Source organism: Lepisosteus platostomus, chromosome 17, assembly GCF_059453375.1.
Source record: "Lepisosteus platostomus isolate fLepPlt1 chromosome 17, fLepPlt1.hap1, whole genome shotgun sequence".
Classification (NCBI taxonomy): domain Eukaryota; kingdom Metazoa; phylum Chordata; class Actinopteri; order Semionotiformes; family Lepisosteidae; genus Lepisosteus; species Lepisosteus platostomus.
In genome coordinates this window covers 23,857,858-23,885,702 of record NC_142627.1, presented here as the reverse complement: position 1 = coordinate 23,885,702, position 27,845 = coordinate 23,857,858, and the positions used below count along the sequence as shown (strand labels likewise).

At 39.4% G+C, this 27,845-nt stretch overlaps 1 protein-coding gene across 2 annotated transcripts; it reads right to left on the bottom strand.

The window, feature by feature from the left end:
- Positions 1 to 1,156: 1,156 nt before the first annotated feature.
- On the bottom strand, positions 1,157 to 26,732 carry sack1b (scaffolding CK1 anchoring protein B). 2 transcript variants are annotated; one of them, XR_015927884.1, is made up of 6 exons: positions 26,484 to 26,732; positions 16,382 to 16,886; positions 11,797 to 11,961; positions 7,818 to 7,942; positions 4,022 to 7,080; positions 1,157 to 3,721 (listed from the first exon to the last, which is right to left on the bottom strand). XR_015927884.1 is itself a non-coding variant. In XM_088609681.1 (5 exons), exons 2-5 carry the CDS (start codon positions 16,826 to 16,828, stop codon positions 4,845 to 4,847), a joined length of 2,973 nt encoding a protein of 990 aa, XP_088465807.1. In that variant the 5' UTR covers positions 16,829 to 16,886; positions 26,484 to 26,732; the 3' UTR covers positions 1,157 to 4,844. The 2 variants fall into 2 exon arrangements, 1 of the variants encoding a protein (XP_088465807.1); XM_088609681.1 differs by having other exon boundaries at positions 1,157 to 7,080.
- Positions 26,733 to 27,845: the final 1,113 nt, after the last annotated feature.

Sequence of the window (27,845 nt, the reverse complement as noted above, 5' to 3'; positions counted from 1 at the left end):
ACTTTAGGCACAGTGGGATGCAGGAGGTGAAGCAGAAACAGTTCTGATAAGAAGGAATGCCTGCCTTCCATGCTGGATCAAGAACCGATGTGCTGAGATGAATGAATGTTGAATTTTATTTGGAGAATACCAAATCTTAAGGCAAAAAGTAAGTAGTACTAAGAAAGTTTTGTTCAGTCACAAAAGGGATATAACATAATGTTTACTTTGCAAACCATCATAGCCACACGACTTTGTAATTTCCAACAAAGAGTCTGCAATATTCTTTTAAACCATTGAGTAACCCAGTCCTAGGAATTGTACTGACAATTTCAAACCTATTTACATGTTAATTCCAATGTTAATCCTGAATGTAAATTCTTTTTCATTCCATAGACTGGATGGTATTATGTTTCTGTTATGCAGACATTCAGCTCTCCCAAAGAAAAATGCTAAAAAAGTCTGCCAATACAAAAATTTCCAACTTTGAAAATTGTGTTTCACCTTAGAAAAGGTCAATCTTCAATCTCTTTGTTTTTCAGTTCATGGTATGGAATAAAAAGACAGATAGTTTTATAGGCTTTGAAGTAGGTTGCAGTTTACCTCAGTGTTGTAAATACATTGATTTTTTTTGTTTTCAGAAATCTGTTATAACACTAACAGATTAAAGTTTATTTCTTATTCTTTTGTCCAGTTAAATCGCCTGAGTGCAAATATCTAATGCCTTTGAGCAATTTATTGAGGAATCCTGAAAGAAGTTTTTATGATATTTTTATTTTGCCCACTTTCGTATTTTTTACAGTACAAACATTTCTTTATGGAATACACAATAGGTAAGAAGTAGATAGATACTGAAATACTTTAAGAAACATATACCACAGCGTTGCATCTACAAGGGATCATCAAGGTGATGATTAGGGTGTTTGTGACTTTTTAGTATACTTATTAATTAAATTGACTTTTCTAAAATAGGTTTTCATTTTAGGAACCATGTGTTCATATAGATTAACAAAATCACTTTGCCTCTCTGTGCATAGAGCTTGACTTCCTGTCTGCCAGTGTTCTGAAAAAAGCACTTACAGTGGATGCTTGGGTAACATTCTGCAGAATCCAGAAAGCATTGGATGTAGATGCTTTTGTGTTGTTTTACAGTGCAGTAAAACAGTACAGAAAATACTTTTCATGGTTGACTTCTTTTTATTCCCCTTTTAAAATAGGACACTTTAGCACAAAATCTCTCTCTATCCATGATACTTTACACGCTGCACATAACAAACAAAGACATATACAGAGATTGGATAATTACTTTTAATTAACTTTTTTGCTCTCCAGTACTAGTCACGTGGTGTCATTTAAAGATGACTTCCGAGATACTGCTAATGAATGAATGATATTGTATTAGACTGTTCTCTGCACTCTAAGAACTACATACACTACTTAGCAATCACCTGGACAAAACACCACACAATTGTAAGGCGTACGACACGGAAACCCCTGCATGCTTTAACTGGCACTCATTAACAGCACTCAGATGTGCTGCGTATTACAGCAGACAGCAGACACACTGCTTAAAGTACTACATTCTGCTAAACAGTTTGAAAAGATGTGTATTAAAATAGATATGCAGTAGGACAGTTTATACAGGACAGTACCTGCAAAGTATGAACCCCCATCCAATGATGTTGCTTTATGTTGATTTAGAAATTATATTGTATTTACACATTTTATTCATATGAATATTTGTAATCAAAGTGTGAATGGCCAGTTAAACGTCAGCTATAACAGCAAAGCAAAAAGATTAAAATACTGTATGCTGGTTGGTCTCTACCAGCTTTAGGGTCCTGACTAGTTCTGTTGGTAGAGCATGAGACTCATAATCTCAGGTACTGGGTTCATGTCCCATGTTGGGCACCAGGTCCTCCATGTTGGCGGTTGGGCACAAGGCTAACAACCCTCTCCTGTACAAAATGAATGTTACAGAAACAGCAACAGGATGGTGATGCCCCTACATGCTGGAAGGCATCCATTCATCTACCAACTTTGCACGTGGGTGCAATTTTAGCCCGTTCTACTTTGCAAACTTGCCCATACTTTCCAGATTGGTTGGAGCTTGTTGATGGCAAGAATTTTCATTTCCATATTGGATTCATGTCACTTTGACTGGGCCACTCAAGAACGTTCACTTTCCCTAATGTTAAGCCCTTGTATCATTCAGAAGGTTGGTCTCTTGCTTGAAGGTGAATTTTTGTCACAGTTTTAGGTCTTTAGCAGACTGATGCAGGTGTTTATCTAAGATTTGCCTGTTATTTTGCCTATTTTGCCTGTTATGATAATAACATTTTATAACTAATTATGTTAAGGTTTCTCACTGACAATACAGAAGAAATTCTTATGCATGCAAAGTATTTTGTTCAACATCATAGTGCCTTTTCACTGCACTATACTTTGACTTGTTTAATTCTGTTTAAAAAATGCTCACAGACACCAGTGTTTCAATGTGCAGTATGGAACTTCTTCACAACAGACAGGACACCAGCCCATTCGAGAGCACCCACACACATGCAAGAAGAAAAGGACAATTCAGGGACACCAGACTACAACACCTGGAGAAATCCAATGTCAACATGATGACAAGATCCCATGTAAAATTCACACAGTACACGTGAGTATTACTGGAGCCTGAGAGCTTTGTGGCAGTGGTCCTATTAGCCTTTATGGAGGCTTTCCCCCATTTAAAAAAATACAGGCTGAAAATAATTCTGTGGATCTGAAAGGCTGATGTCTCATTTTTCTCCATGCGTTTTGAGAGCAACATTGCCACTTTGAAATGATCTCCTCGGGTCTCAAAAGCTAAATAAGCAGAGGTACCAAGCAGAGTTGGTACCAGGAGTGGAGGCATCTGAGGAAATTCAGGTGACTGCTGTAGTAACTGTTGGTGGACCAGTAGGTGGAGCTCTTCCTCCTGCACCAGAGGTTTCAAATGCAATGCCCCAGTGTTGTAACAGGGGAGACCGTGCTGCTGGATCTGTCATACTTCAGACATGGCACTATACAAGGTCCAGCTTACTTTTGCTTACTTGGTCTTTAATGACCAGACAACACTTTTTATAAGAGTGGTTTAATCCCCAGTGTCCTGGCTAAAGTCCACTCCTGTCTTGTTCAGTCAAGCCTACCTAAATTTCCTCAGTACTATGACACTTCTCCACTTGATGGGCAGTAGTTTTCTTGGTGGATATCGGTCCTCTCCTGAGAATGAGAGCTGTTACCATGAAGTCAGTGGGGCTGTCTACTGCATTGCCTTTCTGAATACTGTGACACACTAGAAGTGCTCCTGGATCACTTTTTGCAAAAAAATGGTACATTTAATTTTTTTAGTAAAGAGGAACAATAAGAATGCCAGGAAGTGAACTGCGGTAAGCTGTCCATAAAATGGGATTAGTAGCAAATAATTGGCCAGGGTTATACAGTAGTGAGCCATATTAAATGATGTATCAGGGATTTTCTGCAGAATGTAAATGTTTTTTTGTAATATTAATACAAACCCCAGTCACTCCCCTCTGAGAATGATGAAAAATCATGAGGCAGCAATTCATTGTGTCACCTGACTTCATTCACATCAGCACACAGGTGTGAACCTGCTTTGGGAAAAGCTGACCCAGCTCATCTAGTTCACCACAACCGAGCAGAACATGGATAATTGGAGTCTATCCCGGCAAGTAACAGGTTCAAGGCAGGATACACCCTGTCCATCACACAGACACAAACACGCACACACTCACACACCCTGGACAGGGCACCGGTCTATCACACAAACACGCACACACTCACACACCCTGGACAGGACACCAGTCCATCACACAAACACGCACACACTCACACACCCTGGACAGGACACCAGTCCATCACACAAACACGCACACACTCACACACCCTGGACAGGACACCAGTCCATCACACAAACACGCACACACTCACACACCCTGGACAGGGCACCATTCTATCACACAAACACGCACACACTCACACACCCTGGACAGGACACCAGTCCATCACACAGACACAAACACTCACACACTCACAAAAAGCACAATTTGTCTGGAACCCAATGAGCAAACCAGTATGTATACAGATTCTATGCAGATCACTGACCACTGCCCCATCTTGCTGGACAGTATTAACTTGCTAACATATTAACTGCATATTTGGGTAATTATTGATGATAATAAAGGAGTGTTTAAAATCCATTTGTTGGTTCAATTGTGTAATTACACTGGGGTTTTCATTGAATGGCATCAGTTTTGTTCACAGGTATGTGTCTAATTATAATAGTAATTAAGCCTGCTATACACTGTCCCTACCACACATTTCTGTAATGTAGCATGACATATCCCATTACACCTATTTTTTAAAGATTCTAAAGTCTGTGTAGCTACTCTAGAAATTCATGTTATCTCTCCACTTTGCAATGAGTTTGCACTCCACTGACATCAGACTGAATTAAAATATTTGCTTTGCATCTTATTTTTCCTGAAACCCTGAATACAAAGAACGATCCCTTTATGCCTTAAAATGCAAATATCACATTTATCTCCCTACAGGTTAACAGTTCTATGTATCTGGCTTTTACAATATTTACAATAAAAGAACAGACTGTATAAAAGCACATACAGTATGTGAGGTAATACAAAATGTAGTCCATTACATAATACACAGTACACAGTTTGACCCCAAGACCAGTACTAGGAGGATACTGTACATATGCAGCATATATTCTAAAAAACGTGCCCAAGAAATCTGCTTCTCAGTTTGTCCTGATGTGACACTGGTGTGATGAGTTTCCCATCCTCAGTGTCCGGCGTCTCCGCTCACTTGTGTTTGTGAATGAAATTTCCCACTCTTTGCATGAATCTCCCAAACTTGTTTTCATGGGGAGGGTATGCCTGGTACCCCGCACCGTTGTGAGGCAGTAAACCGGCTCCTGCGCGGCTGCTGAAGAGGCTCTTCTTCTCGGGGGCATGGATGGTCGTGGTGGCGGTCACCGTGTGGTCCGCGGGAGACAGCTGCTTCTCGAAGGTGCAGAAGGGCTCGAAGCGGCTGTACACCCGCTTCTCGCTGAGACGGCTCCTGCGGAAGGCCTCCGTCGCCAGGCCGGGCCTCTCGCAGCGAGCGCTGCCCGACTGCGGCCTCCGCCGCTCGAGGGTGCTGGGAGGCGCGTTGGAGACGTCGGAGGTGCTTTGCTGCTCTTGCTCGGTCTGATAATGGAGCTGTTCGGTCCCGAATCGCGGGGCCGATGTACCTCCAACATTATGAGAAAAATGATTTTCCTTTGCTTGAGGCTTCGAATTTGCTTTGGCATGGGCAGTGCTGTCGACAGATTTGATGGAATTCGTTGTGCTGCCGTTCTTCCCTTTGCCCGATTTGGAATTCCGGTCGTCATCATCGGATATTAAAGTGTCAGAACTGCTACACATTTTGTAATTGGAGTCAGTTTTGCTCTTGGAAGAGCTATCTTTTTTGTCCGATAAGCTGAGCAGAGATTTGATCTTTTTGGTGCTCTTTTTGAAGAAGCGTGGTGAACCTTCACTCCCTTTGTTTGACTTCAGGGAGGGTTGGCCATTGCTTTCTCCAAGAGAACTAACAGACACAGTTCGCAAGGGTGGTGTCTGCCAGTTAGAGTTTGAAGGCACGTGTTTGTCCACGTCATTCTTAATGTTGTGCTGTGAAGATGATCTCTGTCCCTCCAGTTGAGGAACAACAGGATTATTCTGACCAGTCCTCTCAGCCTCGTTCCGAACCATTGTATTCGTCTGTCCAAGAGCTCCAAACATGTAGCTAGATGATCCATTTCTAGCACTGCAGTCCACATTTGATTTTGAACCATTCAAGTTATGCCTGTTATAAGAATAGTTCTCTTCCTTTTGTGCAAAATCAGGCTGCTTTAATGGTGCTCTCTTAAGGGTGGAGTAAACAGAGTGGTAGGGTTCTTTGCCATTTGCATAGCTCAGATTTGTCTTGGGTTCATCGTAGATCTGCAGACTGCGTCTTTTTAGCATGTAGTCTTCCTGCCTCATCATGTTTTCCATGGGGATTACTGGGTTTCTCTGCAGTGAGGAATAAAACTTGTTGCCGCATGAAAGAGTTGGATCATCGTGTAGCTTAGAAGATGATGAGTTGGTTGCAAGGCTGCTAGATTCTGGCTGCTCTGGTATCGTGGACTTGAAGACTAGCGAGGATCGCATGCGTGAATGCATGTAAAGGGGATTCGGTTTGTTGTCTTTGCAGTCCATACCTTCGTAGGGGATTGTAAGGTGATCCAGGTAGTCCCCAGACTCCCCAGCAGGAAAGTCACTGTTATTCAGGTATGATTCAATCCTCCATGTCCTCAGGAAGGACTTTGCAGTTCGCTCTAGAGTTGGCATGTTTTGTTGCAATGAAAGGACTTGCTTGTCAGTGCCATGAAAGGACTGTCGGACATTTGACGTCCTGTTGTAAGGTTGGGTCAGTCTTCCCTGGTGGTACTGATCCCCAATACCACCAGAGAGGTATTCATTCCTTCCAGGTGCAGTGTGCATATCACTGTCTGCTGCCACATTCCAGTTGCTGGATAAGTATCTTGTAGCCCTCTGGGGAAGATAGGTACTTTCTTGTTTCTCTCCAGCATAACTGTGTCTTTTCAAGTAATTTTTTGTCTCAGGAAGCTGAAATTGTTGAATTCTGTTCTGTACGTTGAAGCCGGTATGGATTGCTGGTGTGTAGGTAGGTGTTCTTTTATGATATACATCACTGTCATAGTCTCCCAGGTTGTTCTTCGAATTGTACTGCCTTCCACAAGCTTTCATGTAAACTGTGTCAAGGGTGTGTCGCAGATGGTCTCTTCGTTCAAACTGTTGACCAGCATGTGACACATGTGAGGCTAAAGGGCCAGTTCCATTCTGCCACTTTCCATTATTACTGTCCAGAAATACGGTCTCTGGAGCAAATACTTGAGGTACAGTGGAGCGGGCGAACAGCATTCGGAATTCTTCATCGTAGGACTGAACAAGCTGGCCAGTGATTACCTGCACCATGCTGAGATTGATCTTCTCAAAGGACCACATGAAGCTGAAAGACATGCTTATGATGAGTAATGTCTTCAGGCTTATAGTGCCAACAAACAGAAAACAGCCTAAAAATAAACATAATATTTTTCCATACATCCTTTTAAGGATCATTTTATCCAGTACAGGGTCACAGGGGAGCCAGAGCCTACCCTGGAAAGTAACGTGCAAAACACCCTGGACAGGACACCTACAGAACAGACACAAACAAGGACACACTCACACTAGGACGTTTTTTCCCCAGAAGCCAATTATCCTGTCAGTATGTCTTGGGACTCTGGGATGAAAGCTGAGCACTCACATGAACTCAGGGATAACATGCCAACTCCATTCAGATAGCACCCCAAGAATTGAACCAAGGGCCCCAGTGCTGCAAGACAGTAATGCTCACCACTGCATCACTGTGATGCCCTTTGTAATTTTTGATTCCTTTCATTTTTCAGTGTGAAAACTTACAATATCATAATGCCAGAGATAGTGTAATTTTTATTAAGCAAATTATAACATGACACTGTTTTGTTTCTTTCACCAGTGTTGAGCATTGAACTATGAAGCTATAATCTACTTCTGTAATCTATAATCTATGTTTTAAATTGCCAACTATTGCAGGTTTTGAGTGCACTAAAATAATAACATTTGATTACAATATTATCATCTACTTATATTATACAAAAATCAGAATTCAGAAATGTGCTATCTCATAATTCTGGAATGCAGGAAGTTAAAATTCTGATACTGTACCTGTAGGAACCATACACCACTGTCTGGCAGTCAATCAAGACAAACTTCTGCTCCATTGCTCCATGAAACTTTGCTCCAGACCTGCAGAGGTATTCTTGGCCCTTTACTGTGCGCACCCTCATGTTCTGTGCAAAATGAAACATAATGAGGGTAAGAAAACATCACGCAATATATTCCATAAGATTTGTACATATGTACACAGCCCAGTCCTGTTCCATTCATCTAGCAGGATCTCCACATGCAATTGTGGTGAGAATTGAGCTGCCCATTCCTCCGCTTGCCACAGTTTCCAGTAGAACTGATATGTGGAAATCGCAATTAAAAGCTGAAGAAAGAAACAATTCTGAATGGCTAAAATATCAGGATGACACAGGCAAACAAAGAATGCCAAACACAGTTACATTGAAAATCGGGAGATGCAAGTGTGAAGAAATGTATTTTGAACTTATAAAAACAGAAGTGGAGTCTTTTACAACTTCACCCTGGTTTTCCACAGCTGTGGTGTGTAAGTGAAGAAAATCCTGTCACCAAAACAATGGCATGGGGTCACACAGCAATCTGCAACGCAATGAGTCACACTTGTCCCAGAGAGGTGAAATAACTCACAAAATCTCTGGGACAGTCAGGAAACATACTTAATTGCAATGCATGTTGTATAGCTATTTTGAAATGCAGGTGTATTTTAGAAACAAATGGGTGCCAATTTGAAACTATGATGTGCCAGGGGCAGAGACAACCTGTAAGTACACAAATGTTTAAATATACAGTATGACATTAAGCCTTAGGGTTCAGCAGAGCAAAAGTAAAATTTATAGATCAAGAAGGAAGGGAAGGTTTTGATAAAGTGCTTTTTTAAAGGGAACAGTAAGATCATAGATGGTAGTATGAGTGTTGTATAGAACTACTGCTCAAAAATGCTTTTATAAAGTCTTCTAAAGACTGCAGTTAGTAAAATACTGTCACGAGCAACCTCTTTGAATAAGTCAGCAATACATATGCATATAATCTTTTAGGTTTATTAGAAAAGGTACTGATATAAACCCAACTCACAGGAAATGCAAATGAGTAAGTGCCACAATCGAATATGCAAGGGCTTTATACAAACATCCAGCTCCCTGGTTATTAGTAATTAAACTAATACTTTGTCATCCTGCTCAGTCCTTTTTTTCTTTTCAAAACAGATTTGTGACAAGTAATGTATTTTTTAAATTTGTTAACCCTGGATCTCCATCATGTCTTTGCAACCAAGGATACAAATCTCTCACAACAAGCAATTTCCATTTATTGACTTGGGGACGGCAATCATTTTATTAATCTTCATAACCCCTAGTTTGTCCACCAACCACAAACAGATGAAAACACACTATGAGTAGAGTAGTTCTTTTTATTTCGGTAGTTTGGTCAACCTGTAATTGAGGAGGTGAGGAGGTGTGATTTGAGAAGTTAGCTTAACTGGGGCAGCTCACCTGGCTGCGCAGACTGCCAATCTGTCTCAATAACTTTGTTTTCAACTCCATTGCTGCTAATGTTTGTACGGTATAGTGAATACCATTGTAACTACCAGATCTAACTACCTGGACATTAAAAAAGATTAGCCAATGAATATAGTGTAACTTGTTCTCCAAATTAAGATTGTATGTGTATTTTATTTTCCATTTCCTGTACAATACTTTTTATAGAAATATCTCTTCGCTTTTCTTTTTTTTTTACAAAGGTTCAAATCAGTTTTAAACTTGGATATCCTTATTCATTAGTAAAGTGCCGGTGACTTTGAAAAATCTGTCCCTAAGCCAAGTGCTGTAAAAAAGCTTATTGAACAGTAATTGTTCTAGATATTTGTTCTGTCATTATGGGCAAGACAGCGAAATTGCAGAGTCTGAGTAAACTGTCTGAACCATCGACATATTCAGGGCAGTGGTATTATACTGTAGGTGCCTGTCTGCAAACACAAAAGCAACACATTTCATATTATTTGTATTTTATAATATTTAATTTGTAAAAATTCTTGATTAGCCAGCAGATAAATGATGGCAATGTAAAAAGATATCCCTAAAAGCAGTATGGCTAATATTATCTCAAGTACATTTTTCTGTGTGTGTGTTTGTTACTAACAGCATTGCACAAGTTTGTGCATGAACTCTGCCAAAGGCTTGTAGTGGGTGTGGCAGACGATGTCTTAATTGCCTTTTTTATTGCTTCTTGAAAAGGTTCAAAACTGTTATGAAATAAGAGTATAGCCAAGCCTGAAAGTTGTTGGACATATTTTTATAGCAGATGTATTTATTCTAGTTGTTTCCAGGCTCCTAAGAAAATGTTTGTAAGCTTGATAATTAGGGACTGTAAAGTGACAGTAAGACTTTTTAAGAATTAATGTCCAATTTTGTCATTGTATTTTGCTACAATACCACAGAATATGCTTAAATCAGTATAAAAATTAACAATAAATCAATTTGAAGTGGTTCCTGAGACATATTTTCTATTGTCAACAGATGCTCAGATTAAACAGCCTTTGACTCAAGAAGCTATTTACCTATTGCCTGTCATTTTAAGCCAAATTGCCTATCAAAGGCCATGAACACTTAATGTAAATGACAAATTGAAACAATCTCTGTGCAGATGTCAGTACTATAATAATGTTATTAATTTGAATTTCACTGAAACACAAGAGCAAGGTGAAAATCAGCTGAATAATAAAGGCTTTTCCTGCAGACAAGCCAAAAAAGGTCTGTTCAATTGAGAGGTCCTGTCTTTCCCAGATTTTCAAAGATGGATAGTTTTTGCTTCATTTAGATTTCCTGCCAGGAATGTAAATGCTAGAAACAAATGTGTGTAAAACATATCACATAAAAATATAACTAAACATAGCTACTGTATGTATCACATATACGCATATAGCTTAAAAATCCAGTCTTCCATTCAGCCTTCACGAGCAAGTTTGAACCTGTAACATCCCTGTTTTTTCTGCAGAACCAACCAGAACTTTGTTTAGGCAACGCTTAAAGGGAGGGTACAGGATGGTGTGTCAGCAGAAATAATAGGTCATGAACAGCACATAACGCTTTGAGGAAGGTGTTTTTGTGTTCTAAACAGGTGGTTGGAAAGAGTTGTAACTGAGAGAAATGGGCTGTTCAACAAGAAAATCTAGAAGGGCAAACAGTAGTCAGTCTCTGATTAGCTAGGAGTGTGAGAATACCATAAGATTCCTGGAAACGAAAAAAAAATTGTGTGCATCTGACCTTAATCACCTTAAGTGATTTGGTCAAAGTCAAGATAAAATAATATCAGGCGCTTATTTCTACGACTTTGTGAAAGTTTATTTGTGTTCTTTTTTTAAAATATTTAGATTTGTAATTTGCAGGAATTCATCCAAACAGACAATGAAGAATGAATTCAGTATTGACTTTACTGGAAAGGTTCTGTAATACCTTGAATAAGTAACATGCATTTAGTGCTGTATCTATAACTTCAGTTTCAGAATTTTTATGTCATGAGGAAGCACAACATTTTTCCACTGGTGTGCCTTCAGATTTTAAGGGAATGGGCACAGAATTTAGGAAGGGTCACATATGAGAAAAATAAAAAATGAATGCAAATTGTTCCTATGTATTAATTTCATGGAGTAATCAAAGTATCATGTTTCACATTCGGTGTATGCACATGAGACTGGCCACCCAAGACTGTCCGTGTGGGACTCGTGTGGTGTACGGTCCATTTTTCACATTTGATGGACAGAAAATATGCTTCATTGTATTAATTCCTGCCAGAATAAGGCAAATATGAGGCAAACTCTGGTTAAAGGCTGAAATAATTTTGCTTAGAATACTAATAACAAAGTGCTTAGACCGGTGATGTACAGTATGTGTGTGTGTGTTTGTTTGAAACAGGGCAGCTGTGCTAGAGAATTTTCAGATTCCTGTAAGTGTACCATGGGGGGAAAGGCTGAAAAACACTGAGTTAGAAGCTTCATAATTTTTCTTACCCTTAGCCTCTGGACGTGAACTTCTTGCTTTTCAGCCATAGTGTGAAAGCTTTTGAATTGGAAATCATCAAGCAGTAGATAAACAGGAACTCCCCGGACTGAAGCATCTACAACCTCTTTAAATATATCCACGTCTGTAAAAATGTCCATGACAATTGCAATGACCTGGAATGAAATGAGAGGGGAAAATTTAAAATAATTAAAAATACACTTAATTTTTTAAAAATAGCAGCACACAGCATATCCAGAATGTACAGTATCAAATTTTGCATGAGACTAGAATGTAAAAACTTGAGTGAGAAAGCTGCTGTTTACTAATGGGAAAAAAATGCAATTTGCTTTAAATTTCTTTTGCATTGAATGTTAAAACTTGCCAGTGTCTGGCTAACCCCTGGTGTTTTCTATTGAAGCTTTTTAACATCCAGCCAGCAAGACTGAGATACGGCACAGGTAGCCAGAATCTATTCAGTTCCCATGTGTGCATTTCTCTCATTAAAGTTTTTTCTTTGCTGGTGGAGTGCTTTCAAAAATATGCTTCCATTCACTCTGGAGATGAACAGACAGGGTATTTTGGAATAAAATTGGATTTGAATCTTCTTTGAAAAGCCTTAGTTACCAATGGCGTTAATAATATTTGCTAAATGGTATGCCATTAAGTAGGTGACATTCTCAAACTGTTGCAAAGGAACAAGTAATAGGTTTATTCCTGCTGAAAACAGAAGAAAGAAAACACAACGTTTTGGCTGTGGAATTTTTTTCGGGTGGAAGAAAGATAGGGCGGTCAGCAAAGATAATATAGGAACAAGTAATAGGTTTATTCCATGCTGAAAAAAAGAAGAAAGAGAACACAACGTTTCGCCCGTGGAGCCTTCTTCAGGTGTGAGAGAGACAGGGCCAAGATAATATAGCCTGGGAAAACAACAGCCAGGAGAGAGGAGGAGGCGGGAGCAGGGGAGAGGCAGAGTGGCCAATCATGTGGTGCGAGGTCGAGAGAGGTGAGGAGAGGTGTGAAACCAAACCTACAAATGAATAGAGAGGATTAGAAGAAAACAAGTCTGTCGTTGAGAGGAGGGGGAAGGTGTGAACCAAGTTTCAGGATAATTTTAGTTTCTGATGTCTTTCTGCTATGGGAGTTGAGAAACCCTACTTTGAGAACGCAGACGGAGAGATCAGTGTGATCATGGCCGTCAGAGGTGAAATGAGAAACCATGGGCTTGGAGAGATCTTTAATCTTCACAGCCCTGACGTTCTCTGAAGCGGTCTCCGAGTCTCCTTCCTGTTTCCCCAATGTAGATGGCTGGGCATTTACTGCAAGAGATACAGTAAATAAGGCTGCTGGAGGTACAAGATGTCATCTGAGTGCTCCGGAATTGTCCTGAGGGGCCTTGAACGAGTGTGGTGTTGGATACAGTTAATATTTGCAGGTGATGCAGCAAGTTGTGTTGCAGGGGAAAGTGCCTGGTGTGGATGGTTGTTGAGGGCGGTCATGGGAGCCGTGAACAAGAAGGTTATGTGGATTAGGTGGTCGGCAATATGAGATGATGGGGTGGTCAGAAAAGAGGGTCCCAATGGAGGGATCATCCTGTAGGATAGGAAAGCTGTCGTTAACAGTCCTGGGGATAGAGAGTGTGGAAGGTAGGGCAGGTAGATTAGGGTGGTAGGGAAGCACCAAAGGAATTTTTAGGCCAGGGGTTCCTGATCGAGTATATGTTCCGTGGGGTGTTTTTGGCTCGGATAAGGGCTCTGTCAATAACGTGGGTGGGGTATCCTCTATTGATAAAAAAAGAGTGCATTTTGAGTGCTTGGTTCTGGAAATCGACTTCATCACTGCAGGGTCATCGTAGCCGAAGGAACTGTGAAAAAGGGAGAGTTTTTAGTGTGTTTGGGGTGAAATGAGCTGTACAGAAGATAACTGTGTGAATCTGTGGGTTTGTATTAGACCGAAGCAGTCGGGGATGGTTAATGGATAGGTTTATGTCTAGAAAGGGAAGAGTTTTGGAGGATATATTAACTGTATACATGAGGGACGGGTGGAAGTTGAAGTGGTGAAGTGATGCAGGAAGTGCTCTAGCTGGTCATTAGAGCACGTGGCTGCACCGACGCAGTCATCGATGTAACGCTGTATCGCTGTAGTATGTATGTAGTCTACAATGTAGTAGAGGTCCAGGGCAAAGCCAGTGTAGGAAGCGAAGAAGCATTCTACTCAGCCGACAAAAATATTGGCATTGCTGGGACCCATTCTGGTGCCCATGGCGACCTCACTAACTTGCTGGTTAAAAAGCAGCTACCCACCTGAACTACTTCTCAAACAGTTGTCTAACAGAGCTGAATTTGTTAAATATCTTATTTAAAATATGTTTACCAGTGAAGCAGGGAAGTGGGTAAAACCTTGTTAATCACTCTCCAGCTCTCTGTGGCTTTGGATATGCTGTATGAAACTGGGAAATTCACCCAATGATTCCAAGCTGAAACATGAACATAGGTGTTTCTCAGGTGTTTCAGAAATGCAAACTCACAAAATGGGTTAAATGTCATGTTAATTTGCATGAAGATTTCAATGATATTGAGTTTAAAGATATTCATAGCTGTGAATGCAACAAACACTTCGGGCAGAACCTACCATTTGTACATCTCAAATTCCTGATTGAAATAAAGATGGGCATTCTGTGCTGATAAAAACAATTGGTAATATACCTGACGGCAAAAGCACTGAATCCTTACACATGAAAACATCATGTAATCTCCATAAAGTAATTACTATTCTTGAAATAATTTTTGTGTAGTTTGCATTATATTGTTCTCTCACCTGTTGCATAAGCCATTTTTTTCATTCATTTTCATGTTAGCGAAGACATCATTCTTGACGTTTGCGACTAGGCGTGTGTGAGAACGCACTGTGTCACAGGGTTATTGTGGTGACAGAGAGGCATGCCTCCTTGTGCAAGAACTTCTGACTCAGTAATACAAATTACTGCCAGACCAGAGCAACCACAGGGAGCCAGGCAAAACACACACAGCAGGACACAATTAAGGGAAGAGATTACAGGAAATCCAAATGATATAAAGAAAATTTTGCACAGGGTGGTTTTTATAGCAGGGAATTGTTCCCTGTGGTCAGAATGTAACAGTTGATGTTTAAATCTAGCAAGAGAGAACACAAAGGAAAAAGATTAAAAATGATTACTCTACGCCCACACACATACTTACATATAGTTTTGGAAAATCAGCAGGAGTCAGAAAATGGCGAATAGCAGGTAAATGAGCTCAGATAGGAGAAAATGGACAGCAGGTCTGAGAGTGTGCCTGTAAATGCACAGAGGTCTCTCTCCTAGTACTTGTTCACAAGTTGGCCATCTATCATGTGAAAGTAAGCAATGGTGGGGATTCCCATTCTGTAGCAGCGGGGAGTGTTGACAGAAATCTCAGGTGATTACATCAATTGTGTTTCTACTGAAGAAATCACCCTGATGTTGAACCACTGTATCAGCAGTTTGATCAATTGGAAGCAGAAGGGCATTGTAAGTCAGGAGTCATGTAACTGCAATGTGGTGTACCTTTTAAGTTTTCTCAAGAACCCCACACAGCTCTTATCACTCTTGGTCTGAGTAACATGAAAGTGCCTAACTAATTGCATTTATGCCAAAGGAGAAATCGGAAAGCACACTTGTTTTGGCGTCCTGTGATTACTGATTGCGTATTTGTGTAGCTGTTTTAAGTAATGCTTCACATTTGCCTAACAATGACTGATTGGATCTGGGATTCTAATTACAATTTGAAGCAAACATTACCCTGTTCTGCTTTAAATGCAGAGGAAAAAGATGGCTTGGGCGGAGCGATGGCTCTGTGGCTAAGGATCTGTGTTTGTGACTGGGAGGTTGCCGGTTCAAATCCTGCAGCTGGCAGAGGAATCCTACTCCGTCGGGCCCCTGAGCAAAGCCCTTAACCCCATCTGCTCCAGGGGTGCCATACAATGGCTGACCCTGTGCTCTGACCCCCAGCTTCTCTCCCTGTCTGTGTCTCCTTGGAGAAAAAGCTGGGGTATGCAAAAAGATGAATTCCTAATGCAAGAAATTGTATAGGGCTAATAAAGAAATATTATTATTAGAGTTAAAAATCTTAAAATTGCTGTTTAAAAGATCATAGGTAGCCTAAATATAGTGTTTTCAACAGAAAGTTTAAAAGGAAGCCAAAGTCTAATCTCACCCACTTCCGTTCTCCTATGTCTAAATACATCGTCTTCTGAGTACCTCCTTTGCATTTTCTTATCCACCTTCCCCTCCACCCCATCTGCACCCTTGCAGCAGCTCCCCAGCTCCTTCCTCATAAAAAAGGGGGTGGAGGGTCTGGTCAGCCTCATACTCCTGGACATTAATTAGGATCTGTCTTAACTACTGGAAAAGAAACTTCAAGATGCTGATAATGAAGGTTTTTCTTTCATGTACCAAACATAAATGTATACTTGAATATTCATGAATGATGCTGAATAACTGAAGCAATCAATAAAACCATTTGGCTATATTTAAAAAATGGAATTCTATAGTTTTTAGGGGTTTTTAAAGTGGTGTCAAAAGGATGTCCTTAATACCTTTCTTGCATCCTGGATGTGTTTTCTTACAACTTCTTTGATGGTGGGGCAGTTTTGGCGAGGGGGGTGGAAGAACAGATCAATCTTGGTGCGGTTGATGGGATCAGGCAGGAACTCAGGCCAGCCCAGGTCCAGGTCTGGAGTCTCCACATCAGAATCCACCGGCCAGTAGGTCCCCGTGGAGGGTGTGTCATCGTGTGGTGCCTCATCATCCTCAGAGGGGCTGGCTGCAGGAGGCTTCTCCATATTCACCATGATGAACTCCAGCTCCTCCTCCGACAGGAAGTCCCCAATGCGCTCAGACACAAGAAAGTCCTGATACCTCTCCTTGCCTCCACTCACTAGAGTGTCAATGGCTAGGCGGTACGATTCTTTGTAATGTGGCAGAACATAGTCTTCGGGCTTGAATTCTCCTTTCAGAGAAGACAGCAGTGATAAAGATTCCATCGTTACTGTTGCCTTATGCAGCTCCTCGAAGGGACGTCAAGATGTTAATACTGGACACCTGGAACACATGTATTACATTTTTAGATAACTACAATTCTAATACTATTTTACATGAATTAAGATGTGTTTTCATATTACATGATGTTGAATGCTTATTAAACTACATGTATTTGTAACACATTCCATTCCTTTACACAATTTCTCTTATTCAATAATACTATTATCAATTTATTACTGTGTTTTACTAATATATGCATTATATTCATTTTCCAATTTAATCTTTTCCTTGTCTGTCTCAAAATGTAAATATGAAAGCACGCATATAGCATTAAATGACCTGAGTATGTAAAATAAATCACCTTTGGTACTTTCACCTCTGGAATATTTGGGCTTTGTCTTTGAAGTATTTGTCTTTTTGTACCCAAGGCAGTTAATTGGAGACATTTTGTTTGCAATACAGAGTCTTCTCTGTCCTGTTATTCTTGGTGTTTTGATGTAGCCCTTTTGGTTCATTTTGGTTTCTGTTTTCTCAGTTTGGGTTACTGTTCTGTTCTTATTGCTCAGTGTTTGATTTGTTCTTAAAATAATATCATATCTCCCTTTAGCTCAGCTGGCTGGGTCCCTGCTGAGTGAAGCCAGAGGCCTGGGTTCAAGTCCCCAGTGGTGGGGGGCTGACCTGAGGCAGCAGTGGTGAGGGTGCATACCCCTGTGACCCTGAGAGTGATACAGTATAGTTAAAAGCTGGAGACTATGATTCTTCATGCTGTGTTTGTATTTCTTGGTGTAGAATCCCAGACATATTTTTGTCACATCAAGTGTAATCAGGAGATGGAACAATAACTCAAATTTCCATTTGAATCCCTAAGCACCAACATTTTTACTGCTGGTTGACTGATTACTAAAATAACATTTTAATTAAATAATGTCTTCCTTACTGAAAAACTGTGTCCTAAATTTTGAATTCGGATTTAAATTTTTGTATTTCTTTGTACACTGGAGCGAAGTGCTTACTGTGTGATAAAACAAGGGTCATTTTAAGGTGTAAAAGAAGAAATTCTTTTAAACTTTAAAAATTCTGTAAATGGCAAATTTGTGTATTAAGATGTCATGAAGGCAAGAACACTACGTTTTAAATAATCAAGATCTAATAAATACCTATAATTTAATGCAGCATTTAAGAACATATCCAAATTATTTATCCTCTCAATAAAGTCAGAGAAATTTTAAATAATTATCTTAATTTAGAACAATACTAATATAGTCTTCACTGGCCTAAAGGTGGCCCAAGGGATGAGTTATGCAAATACTAAACTACACCTACAGTATGCACAAAAGAAATACAACACTCAAGTCTAATGGACCTAATGAAATATATGTTTAATACAGATATCATAAACAATCACAGACAAAATAAGTAAAAATACATTTAAGTGTTGTGTATTTTTTAAATGACAAGTATGTTTTCCCTGAGCATTTACTGTATATACTCCTGGTAACATTGTACAGACAATACAGACCTTTAATAGATCTTTAAATAGACTCTTGCTGTGCTCTTTTTTATCCTGTAATGAAGGTTGTTGTCTGCCTTTGAAGGCATTAGGAGGTTGGTCCCTGTTCTTTTTCATATTCTTTGTTAATTGGAATGAGCAGTCTTATTATGGGGGGTAATACTGGAGAACTGGTCAAATGTTTGTAATAGGGATGTTTATGTTAATATTAACTTCACTTCTATGTTTTTCTAGTTTAGTTTAATTTGGTGTAGTCAGTTACTGTAGGTGTGAGGAAGACTTTTTTTGGCATTGCCATTGCTATTGTTTTCAGGATAATTGTAGTAGATTTCTTTTATAATGTGCTTTCCAGCCTCCCCCTTCCCCCTTAATGTGACCTTTTTATCTTGCTAGTATGTTTTTTTAACTTTTGTCATTAATATTCTAGCAGATACACTCTGTGTTGCCATTCAGTTTGTGCCCGTGTGTCCATTAAACCCAGCTCACATGCTGCTCTCTCCCCTGCCCTGGACGTACATAGAGTGGGGGTGTAATAGTCCCTTTGATGTTCTGCTGGACTCGGGTCATAAAAGAGAGTTGGCCACACCAAAGCCTAGACATTGTTTTCTTGTTGTGTCATTGTAATCCTAGATCTTTGTGGGCTTGCATTGCCCTGCTGGAAAACTGACACTTCCTCATTGGTTCATGCTATTTGTCAATATATCACTGAGCGGTAAAGCTAGCCTTCATCCACTCTAAAGGCTTTATAATCATGTAAAAAGATATTCCTCTCTACTTCATCACATTTCCACTAATAACTGCTTTGCTTGAACAATGCAAATAGCGCTGAAATACAGCATTTATCACTGAAATAAACAGTCCCCCTTCTCTATTTACAATTCACTGTCCCAGGGAAGACAGTGATTTCATCCCTCGGCGATGAAGGTTACTCCTGAGGAGCCCCTGAGCACGAATATCATTTTCATGCAGATGGTCAGCTTCATTCTGCTGATGATTAACTCTTCCTGGAATCTCTCAGGCTGTAGCTGACTATACAGATGAATAATACATATGTGATAGTCCTGGGCCAGTGTGGCAACCCCCTGTCTACCAGGGTATGGCCTGTCCTTCAATAATACCAGTTTCTTGGCTTCTGTTACATTGCCTGCTTATTGCTGAAGCAGAACATTTCTTTCCCCAGGAAACATTTCTTACATTTAGGCCATCTTCAATCATGTCTGTAGTAAATATACAGACTCCATTACTCAAGACAGCATGGTGATATCTACTGCTACTACTATGTTAATTGAAATCATGTTGTATGGATTGGACATTTTCAATAAAGTAATTTGGGGAATTTTAACTCTATTCAAAAACTTAGCTCCCAGTGTTTTTATGACATCACATATGTTATGTTATCCCAAGAAATCATTCTACACAATTGACAGACCTATTTACTCATTATTTAAATTGTGAATTACATTACGTATGTGCTCAATGAGCGTAAAAAGCTTAATTTTCTGTACTTAAAGTGTCCAAATGAAAAATAAGCTCCAGTGTTCTAAACAGAGTTTATATGGACTCCAATCCATACTTACTCCAGTAAGTATGGACTCCAACTCCAATTAAGAGAAAATTGTTGAGGGAGTGATGGCCTGGGTGCAGGGAAAATGCTTTCTGAACTAATAATATAGGTGGAGAATACCAAGTTGGAGATGAAAGCAGTGAAGGGAAAGTTGCCGAGTCAATTCCTACATATCGGATAGGATTTGAGCTGGCTCAAGACGCCTGACACTAGGGCCCTGTGTTGCAGTACTGCATGGCGAAGGGGCCAAAGAGGACAAGAGGCACCAGGATGAAGCCAACAGAAGGACAGAAGTGAGGTGCAGAGATAAGAAGGTGATGTGTGAAAGAGGAATCCCAGTGTCATCAGCATGTGGAGATAAGTGCAGAAGAGAAGCTGGCGCCCTGTGTAGTTGTAAACACGAAAGAGGGAGGGTGGATGTGGTGGTGGGTAGGAGTCAAGGAAGACGCCAACTTGGTGAGGGACCAAGGTGTGACTACCAACACGACAGGGACTTGGGACGCCTGATCAGGGCCGATGAGTCAGAGAGTCTCGGCAAAATTCAACAACAATGACAGCAACCCAGCAACAACAGAACACAGCAGGACATGACAAGACTGAGAGTAACAGCAAAATAGGGAAGCAGCAAAAGAGAGAAAAACAAGTAGAGGACGTTTTGTTGGCACAAAGATAACAATAACGACATCAGCAGCTGGTGACCTGACAGGAGGAACAGTGGATACCAGTTGAGGTCCTGATTGGAATTGGAGACCTGGAGGAAGGTCCAAGAAACGGGAAGGCTGGATTCCAGCCTTCTTTTTTTTAAGGAAGTTATTGCAGACGAAAAACTCTTGCAAGTAAAAAACAGTCCACTTGGCTAAACGCACTCAACTGACTGGTGGTTGGATGGGAAGGTACACAGATAGTTGGCTAAGCTGGTGGAATAAATCATCTGAGAGAGGGAAATGAGATCATGAAACAACTTGTAAGATGAATCTCAGGATGGCAGGAGCTCCATGAAGGCACTGGAGTTCCTGCCGTGGAGTCCTGCAAGCTGAGCCTGAAGGACGAGGTGGAACGTATGAGTGAGAGGAGACAAGAGGCTGAAGGGAAGCAGAGCAGCTGCTGGGGAACACAGCACAATAAGTCATACAGCAACAACTGCTGTGAGAGTGAGCTGGATATCTGATCTCCTGCCTAGACGACCACAACTGAGTCCCAAGGCTCTGATAAGAAGTATGATAAATGGTAGTGAACAGTAACTGTACCTGTCTTGATTCTGTTTCAGGAGGAGGTGAGGGGCATGATGGTTTGGGGGTCGGTGCTGTTGTCTCTGGGGCTCAGTTCTAGCCTGTGTGGAGCTTGTGTGTTCCCTTTGTGGGTTTTCTCCAAGTGCTGCAGTTTTCCTCCACAGTCATGTAAGACATGTAATCTATGTTAGCTGGTGTTTCCACATTGTCCCTGTATGTGTTTGTGTGAAACTCATGTGATGGACTGATCCCATCCAGTGAGTTTCCTGCTTTGCACCTCATATTTGACAAGTTAGGTTACAGTTCTCCACAGCCTCAACCTGGCAGAACCTGAACTAATCCATTATTAAAAATGTCTGGTTTCATACTTTGGAAGCACTAATTGCCTCAAGTAGAGTTTCTTAGGAGATAAAGCTTAGAATAAAGAGACTACAATAAATCACAGAATCCCCTTTTCCTAGCCTAGAAAAATATTATTTAATAGATAACAAAGCTCAGGTGATGGGAAAACAAAGATAACAGGAAGGGATTAAATCACAGACTAGTCACATAGATATACTACTGATATTTGTTTCGGATGCAACACTGCTCAATATCATCAAGTTCCAGAAAGCCTTTAACTGTCTAGGCAGCTTTTCACAGTACAGAAAATATATGGATTACCAGGGACGTTACAGAAGATTATAGACGATCACACCAAATGTTCACCAGCTGAGAGACGTCTGAGAAGCATGTAGTTTATATCTTACCATCTCATTTTGGGAAAAACAAGATAGTAAGAATAGTGAGAAAATGTGTAGTACATAAAAAACAGCAGAAATATGTGGCAAATAGTGGTCATCGCTATCTAGAGTTTGCCCATGATATCTTATCCACGGAGCAGATAGCCAAAAAAGAAACAAGCAGAAAAAAAAAGAAACCTGTGAAATAGCTGACATGTCAAGGAACGTATTGTGAAATCAAAAGAAAAACTGAAGTTATGCAAATTCACACGCAAATTGAAGAAGGAAATTAAGCACAATTAATTATGATGAAGGCACCTCTAGGCAAGGTGTGAGGAGCAGGAGGTAGCAACAACACTTTATCACACATTAATCATTTCTAGAAAGCAAATCAAGTGTCATTTTTGTGCCCTATTTTTATTAGTTTCATTTTTTCCCCAAAGAAGAACAAAATGGGAACAAAGCAGTCTGACGCAACATCTCCCCAGTCCCCGCCAGCGCTGGACCTGTCCTCCACATTCCCACCCGAAACCAATCAGCAAGCTGGGACAGAAACACCACTGCACACCAGCTGCAGGATGCCAAGTCTTCGTCACCCTTGTGACATTTCAGGCTCAAACTCCCTCGACTGGGTCTGCACTAGAAACCTCTGTAGGCACGAGCTTCACATGATGGTGACTTCGTGAGGAGTGAGGTATGACTGAAGCAAATATAAGTGACTCATTTGATGATTAGATTTTATGGCGTCCTAATCTAAATTTTCTTTAATGTTCCAGGCAATTTATCCTGTTACATTCAAACCCTATTTCAAATAGCAACAAGTGCTAAAGGTTTGTATGAAACATCTAACAGAAAAACACAGAAGAAGCGTGCCAGTCACATTGTGTTTCTCCTGAGGTCCACCAGGAAGACTGAGTTACTGTAAGGCAACATTTGAATCTAGAAGACTTAAGTTTATAGCAACAGGGTTTGTTATTTTTTCACTTCAGCCTGAAAAGTGGAAATTAAATCAATAAAATGTAAATTAAACGAGTTCACCAGTAGATGCTTATAAAAAATGATGAAAGTGATATGGTTTGATAACTGTAACAAACCGATTTAAATTTTAACAAACTGATATTGGAGCAATTTTTAAAATTTCAATTCAGTTAAAGTGACTCTGAATGTACATCTCGTGACATCTTGCTTTTTCTTCATGTACTGTACAAGTTCAGGCAAAGAGAGCAATGAGGATATACTGAGAGTTATTCAGTGCCCACAGCTTTTCACATCGGATAGATGAACTATCAAAAGTTCAGGGCTCACCTGGTATTCAGGTATTTATTTTCTGTCAGCTAAAGCATTTTATGACTCACATTAATCACTAAATTTTTATAGAGTTAATGTTCTGTAGAGACTGCTTCTAGCATTTTAAACAGAAAACAAACAACAAGCTTTAATTTTTCCGATACCTTAAAGATATTTTAATACCGTACTTTTAGGGCTGAAAAATGTGATAAACTATTCCAAAGTAAAAATGAAGAGTGCATGCTATACTTGTTTGACAATAGGATAATGTGGTCAGTGTTTTCAGGTTAAAAATCCTTTATGATTTTGTGTTAGCCAATAATATTAATGACTTTCACTTTTAAGATGTCCAGTCAGATTCAGAATTACAATTAACAGTGGGCTGCCCACTCACAGGCTCTGGCCTCGTCTAACGTCCACAGTGCCATCTGTCTCCCATTCAGGGCGACAGGAATCCTACTGGTACTGCCAGCTGGTTGACTGTGCATTCTGAATGGTTTTGCCTTATGAAATGTTGGATAGAGAAAGTCTAAAACTACCTTGAAATCAGCAAAAGTTTTATGATGTTTTATTAAAAAATCAGTTAGCTGAATTAAAGGATTCTATGATTGAAAATGTAGCACAAGCAAAGGACATAAGAAACAAGGTTTGACAGCAATTTCAGTATGTTGTATACAGTATGTTTGCACTTCAGGGTATATTGTACACACACATTAGGCACAAAGACAAACTACACATAGATTAACTGATGTTCTGTCTTATACGGTCTCTACGCATTATGCACAAAAATGTTGGTCTGATCAACTTGAACAGGCTTGCAAAATCATGCCTGATATCAGCATATCTTCCTTACAGCAAGCTTTAATGTTATACAACTTTTGGCATGAAATTTTTGTAAACCTTGCCTCATGAATTTCAAATAAATGTGTTTCATTTCTACGGGTGTGCAGAATAATCTTCAAAAAATTAGATCTCTATGGCAAAAAAAATAAACAAAGGTTGTGTTTTTTTGTAAATACTTTAGAGCAGGGACTTCTAAATCTATGGTCTTCTGATTTTTGTAATTCAGTTCTAATAAGAATTGAACTGTTTTTGATCCCTATTTTTCAATTTTCTTTCAGATCATAAAAAGTCAAATGATTTTTGTTATTGATATCAACCCTTTACCAATTTCTGAGGTTCAGAACTTCAATCCTTCTGGTACATTACCTACAATGTCACCACTGAAGATGCAAACAGCAGAAATAGATCCAAGAGTCTCATCCAATAACCAATAATTGAAGGTTGTTAAGAATAATATACTTGGTTAGTATTGTATATTTTAGGGTATTTGTGAAATAAAAGAATGTGCACAGAAACAGCTAAACAGATCAATTAAAGGCGTTACCTAGAGGACTAGGTACAGTACTAAATCGAAATGAAAACCAGCAGACACAGTGAACAATCAGGACTAGAACAAGTTTGAAGTGCTATAAAAGGTAGTCCTAACAGACTACGTCATGTAAAAAGCCCACTGTCTTGTCTCAGCCTGGAGTTGTTTACATAGCAGTGTAGCCAATAAATGAACTGGCATGACAGTTCATCCTTGTTCCAGATCAGATTAGTTGAACAATCTAATAGTCTTGCTCTCAGCTCAGTTAGAAGAGGTAACTTCCCACATAATGCAGATTGATGCTGACTCAGAGGCTAAAACCAGATAATGATTCCCTCCTATTTCTCTCAAACATGGAGCATTCTATTCTTTGTTAAAAATGAATCGGAGTTTTAGTTACACTTCTAAGTCACTTAATGTTATCTAAGTAGGATAAGAATCCTAGAGAGAGCTTTTACTCTGCATAGGCATAATATTTGATGAATTAAAAATGATCATAGAGCATATTCAAATATATTACGACAAAAAAAAAATTAAAAGAGTACTTTGATCAGAAAGCATTCATATTTGAAACTAATTCAACAAGCACACCAGAAGGTTTTGTCTATCTAAGAAGCAGAATATTAAAAAAAAAAAAATCCATCTTAAAAAAGCAAGATACCTGTCGCATTTTAATCAAACTGTGCTCTTAATTCTCAAAATATCCAAGATCTGGTCATCGTGTGATCTCCTCCTGTGCTGACATTCAGTTCTTTAAGAGCTGAATGTATTAAATCTGAAAAAGATTCCTGACTGCCTTATCGTACCGTCCCATGGGCTTAGGCTCAGACTTAATCACAGCTCTGACCCTCCACAAGTTATTGCTCCAGTCCTTCATTGCAGGTTTTAAATGATGAAAGAAAACTCTGCCAGATAAAATTTTAAATCTGAACTACTTTTAATTTTTCTGTATTCTAGGTTTCTGTATTCTGTAGAATTGATACAGAAGGGTAAAACTGTACTGTCAGCTATAAGAACAATATAATCAATAATGTATATTTCAGCACTGGATTGCATAGCAACAAAACTTTAGTGAAAACAAACGCATGTATGACAACACTGAATTCTAATTAAAAAAAAACAATCTGTAAGGGACTGATAAGTTAAATGTTATCTGATAAGCAACGTTTTTTTCTGAGTGATAACTATGTTGACCTCACATGCTAACACCTACAGTAGAATGTTGGTGTGCAACATGTGTGTCACATGTTCCCGCATGCTGAGGTCATGATGGAGTTGTATTCACTCTTTCCCACACATGTTTATTAGAGAGCAAACCTGCTTGGGTAAAAAAAAAACCCCAAAACTTTTTTTAAACTTATCTGCGAAATAATAGGTTTTCCTAATATTCTATTTCAAGTTCTATAATAAGCCTAAAGTACCTTTAATTCACAATGTTTTCACAATTTACAATGCTTCCTTTCAAATGCTAGTTCACAGCTAGAAAGAAAAATGGAATACGGGGGATCTAAAAGAATAAATCTCTCCCTAAATTCATCGTAGAGAAACACAAATTCTTCAATCAATCTGACACCTTTAAACTTGGAAAAACATTTCCGTTAGCAGGAAAGAAACGCATATATTTCCATTCAAAATGTGTGCTTGTCTTGTCATTCAAACAAGACACCTAACACTTTCCTAAATGCCTACTGATGAGTAGTACTGTTATTTTAAGTACAGATTTGTTAGCAATCTGGAAATATATTGCTAAAGTAAATTTAGAACGTTATTTCAAATTAAGAGCACAACTTTAACAAAGTTTTCAAGATAAAGAACCCTGCAGAAAAATGCATTTTACTAGATGATGAAAAGTAGACAGAAGAATTCCACAGTTTATCCTCAATTTTGAAACATAAAGACAATTGTGTTTTTTTTCTAAATAAGTATCTCAAAGCAGTATTACGTTTCTTTAAATGGGCTTGGATGAAACTTACTTTCTCATTGTCAGTAACAGGCAAATCTTCATCGATCCCTTCTTAAATTCCCATTAAATCTAAAATGTCTTCAGAAGCATTAAAAAGCATAAAAGCGTATATACATGCGCAAGGAAAGTACCTAAAACACCAGCATTTAAGAACTTTCCCACCAAAGAAGCAACAAAGACTAATCTAGGTGTTGTCGCTAAAGAAAAGCACAGCACTGCTGGAAGGGTGTGGAAACCAGTTTTCGCATGCAAATAAAGGCTATAGGAAACCTGTTCACAGAGGACTGCAGAAGACCCATTTGAAGAATAAGCTCCGCCTTTTTGCCAGTGGAAAAGTTCAGAGTACACCCAGATACCAATGTCATACCCTCCCACACTCACAGCAGTCCTCTGTACAGAGTACACACACTGAGTTTAGTGAAACAGGAGCTCCTTCCAATGTACATTAGAGCTTAATGCAGACAATACTGAACCACTGTCCACAGGTTTACGCAGAACCATCAAATGGAAATCCTTTCCTTATAAAAAAAAACAAAAAACAAATGTGAATTTGACTTGAAACAGTAGTTCCAAACATTTAAGAAACCCCCAGAAGCTGTCTTTATAAAGGCACTTACAGTAGGTTGTCAATGTGTTGGCCCATGTCTGTAGGTAGAAGTTTTTATTTTAAAAATGCAGCAAAATGATTAGAGAAAAATGTATGTAAGAGGTTATGAAGGTTTTTTTAATAGAAGAAGTTCACTTATACAGCATGACTGAACTGATTACAGTCTGCTTTAGGCGCTAGTCACGGGACGTGTTCTGACATGCGACTGGTCTGTTTGCATAAAACGAAGCTTGTATCTCACGAAACCTTTGAAGAAGATCACTTAGCACTTTATCAAGGTTAAGGAAGGCTCAGATTAAAATCAGACCTTCAAACCATCTTGCCCATAGCACATTCCAAATGCTTCAGTTAAGGGCAGATTTTCTGGTGCTCAACCATTAGAAGATTTCTATAAAATATTCATTCTGGATTCTGGAATTCACAGTTGGGAGTCACAGGTGGGTGGAGCTTTCGATTAAATGTGTTATGTCAAGACAATTGAAAAGCAGGTGAAAGAGTTTTTTGTCCTTTTGTACCTAGACAGCAAACCTACTATAGACCTGTACATTGTGTAAGATGTTCAAAGCCTTGTTGATTTAACTCTGTGTAAAAGGAAAGGACTGACCTCTGTTCTCTTCTTGGCTTGGCCTTCCCTTGATAGTGTAGGTGAAAGAAGCTGGAATACAAGTACATGTTTCTTACACCTAATAGTGTTGTTTGTTAACATGACAAATTGAAGTTGAAGAGTGAAAGCGCAGGGCAGCAGGGTGGCACAGTGGTCAGCAT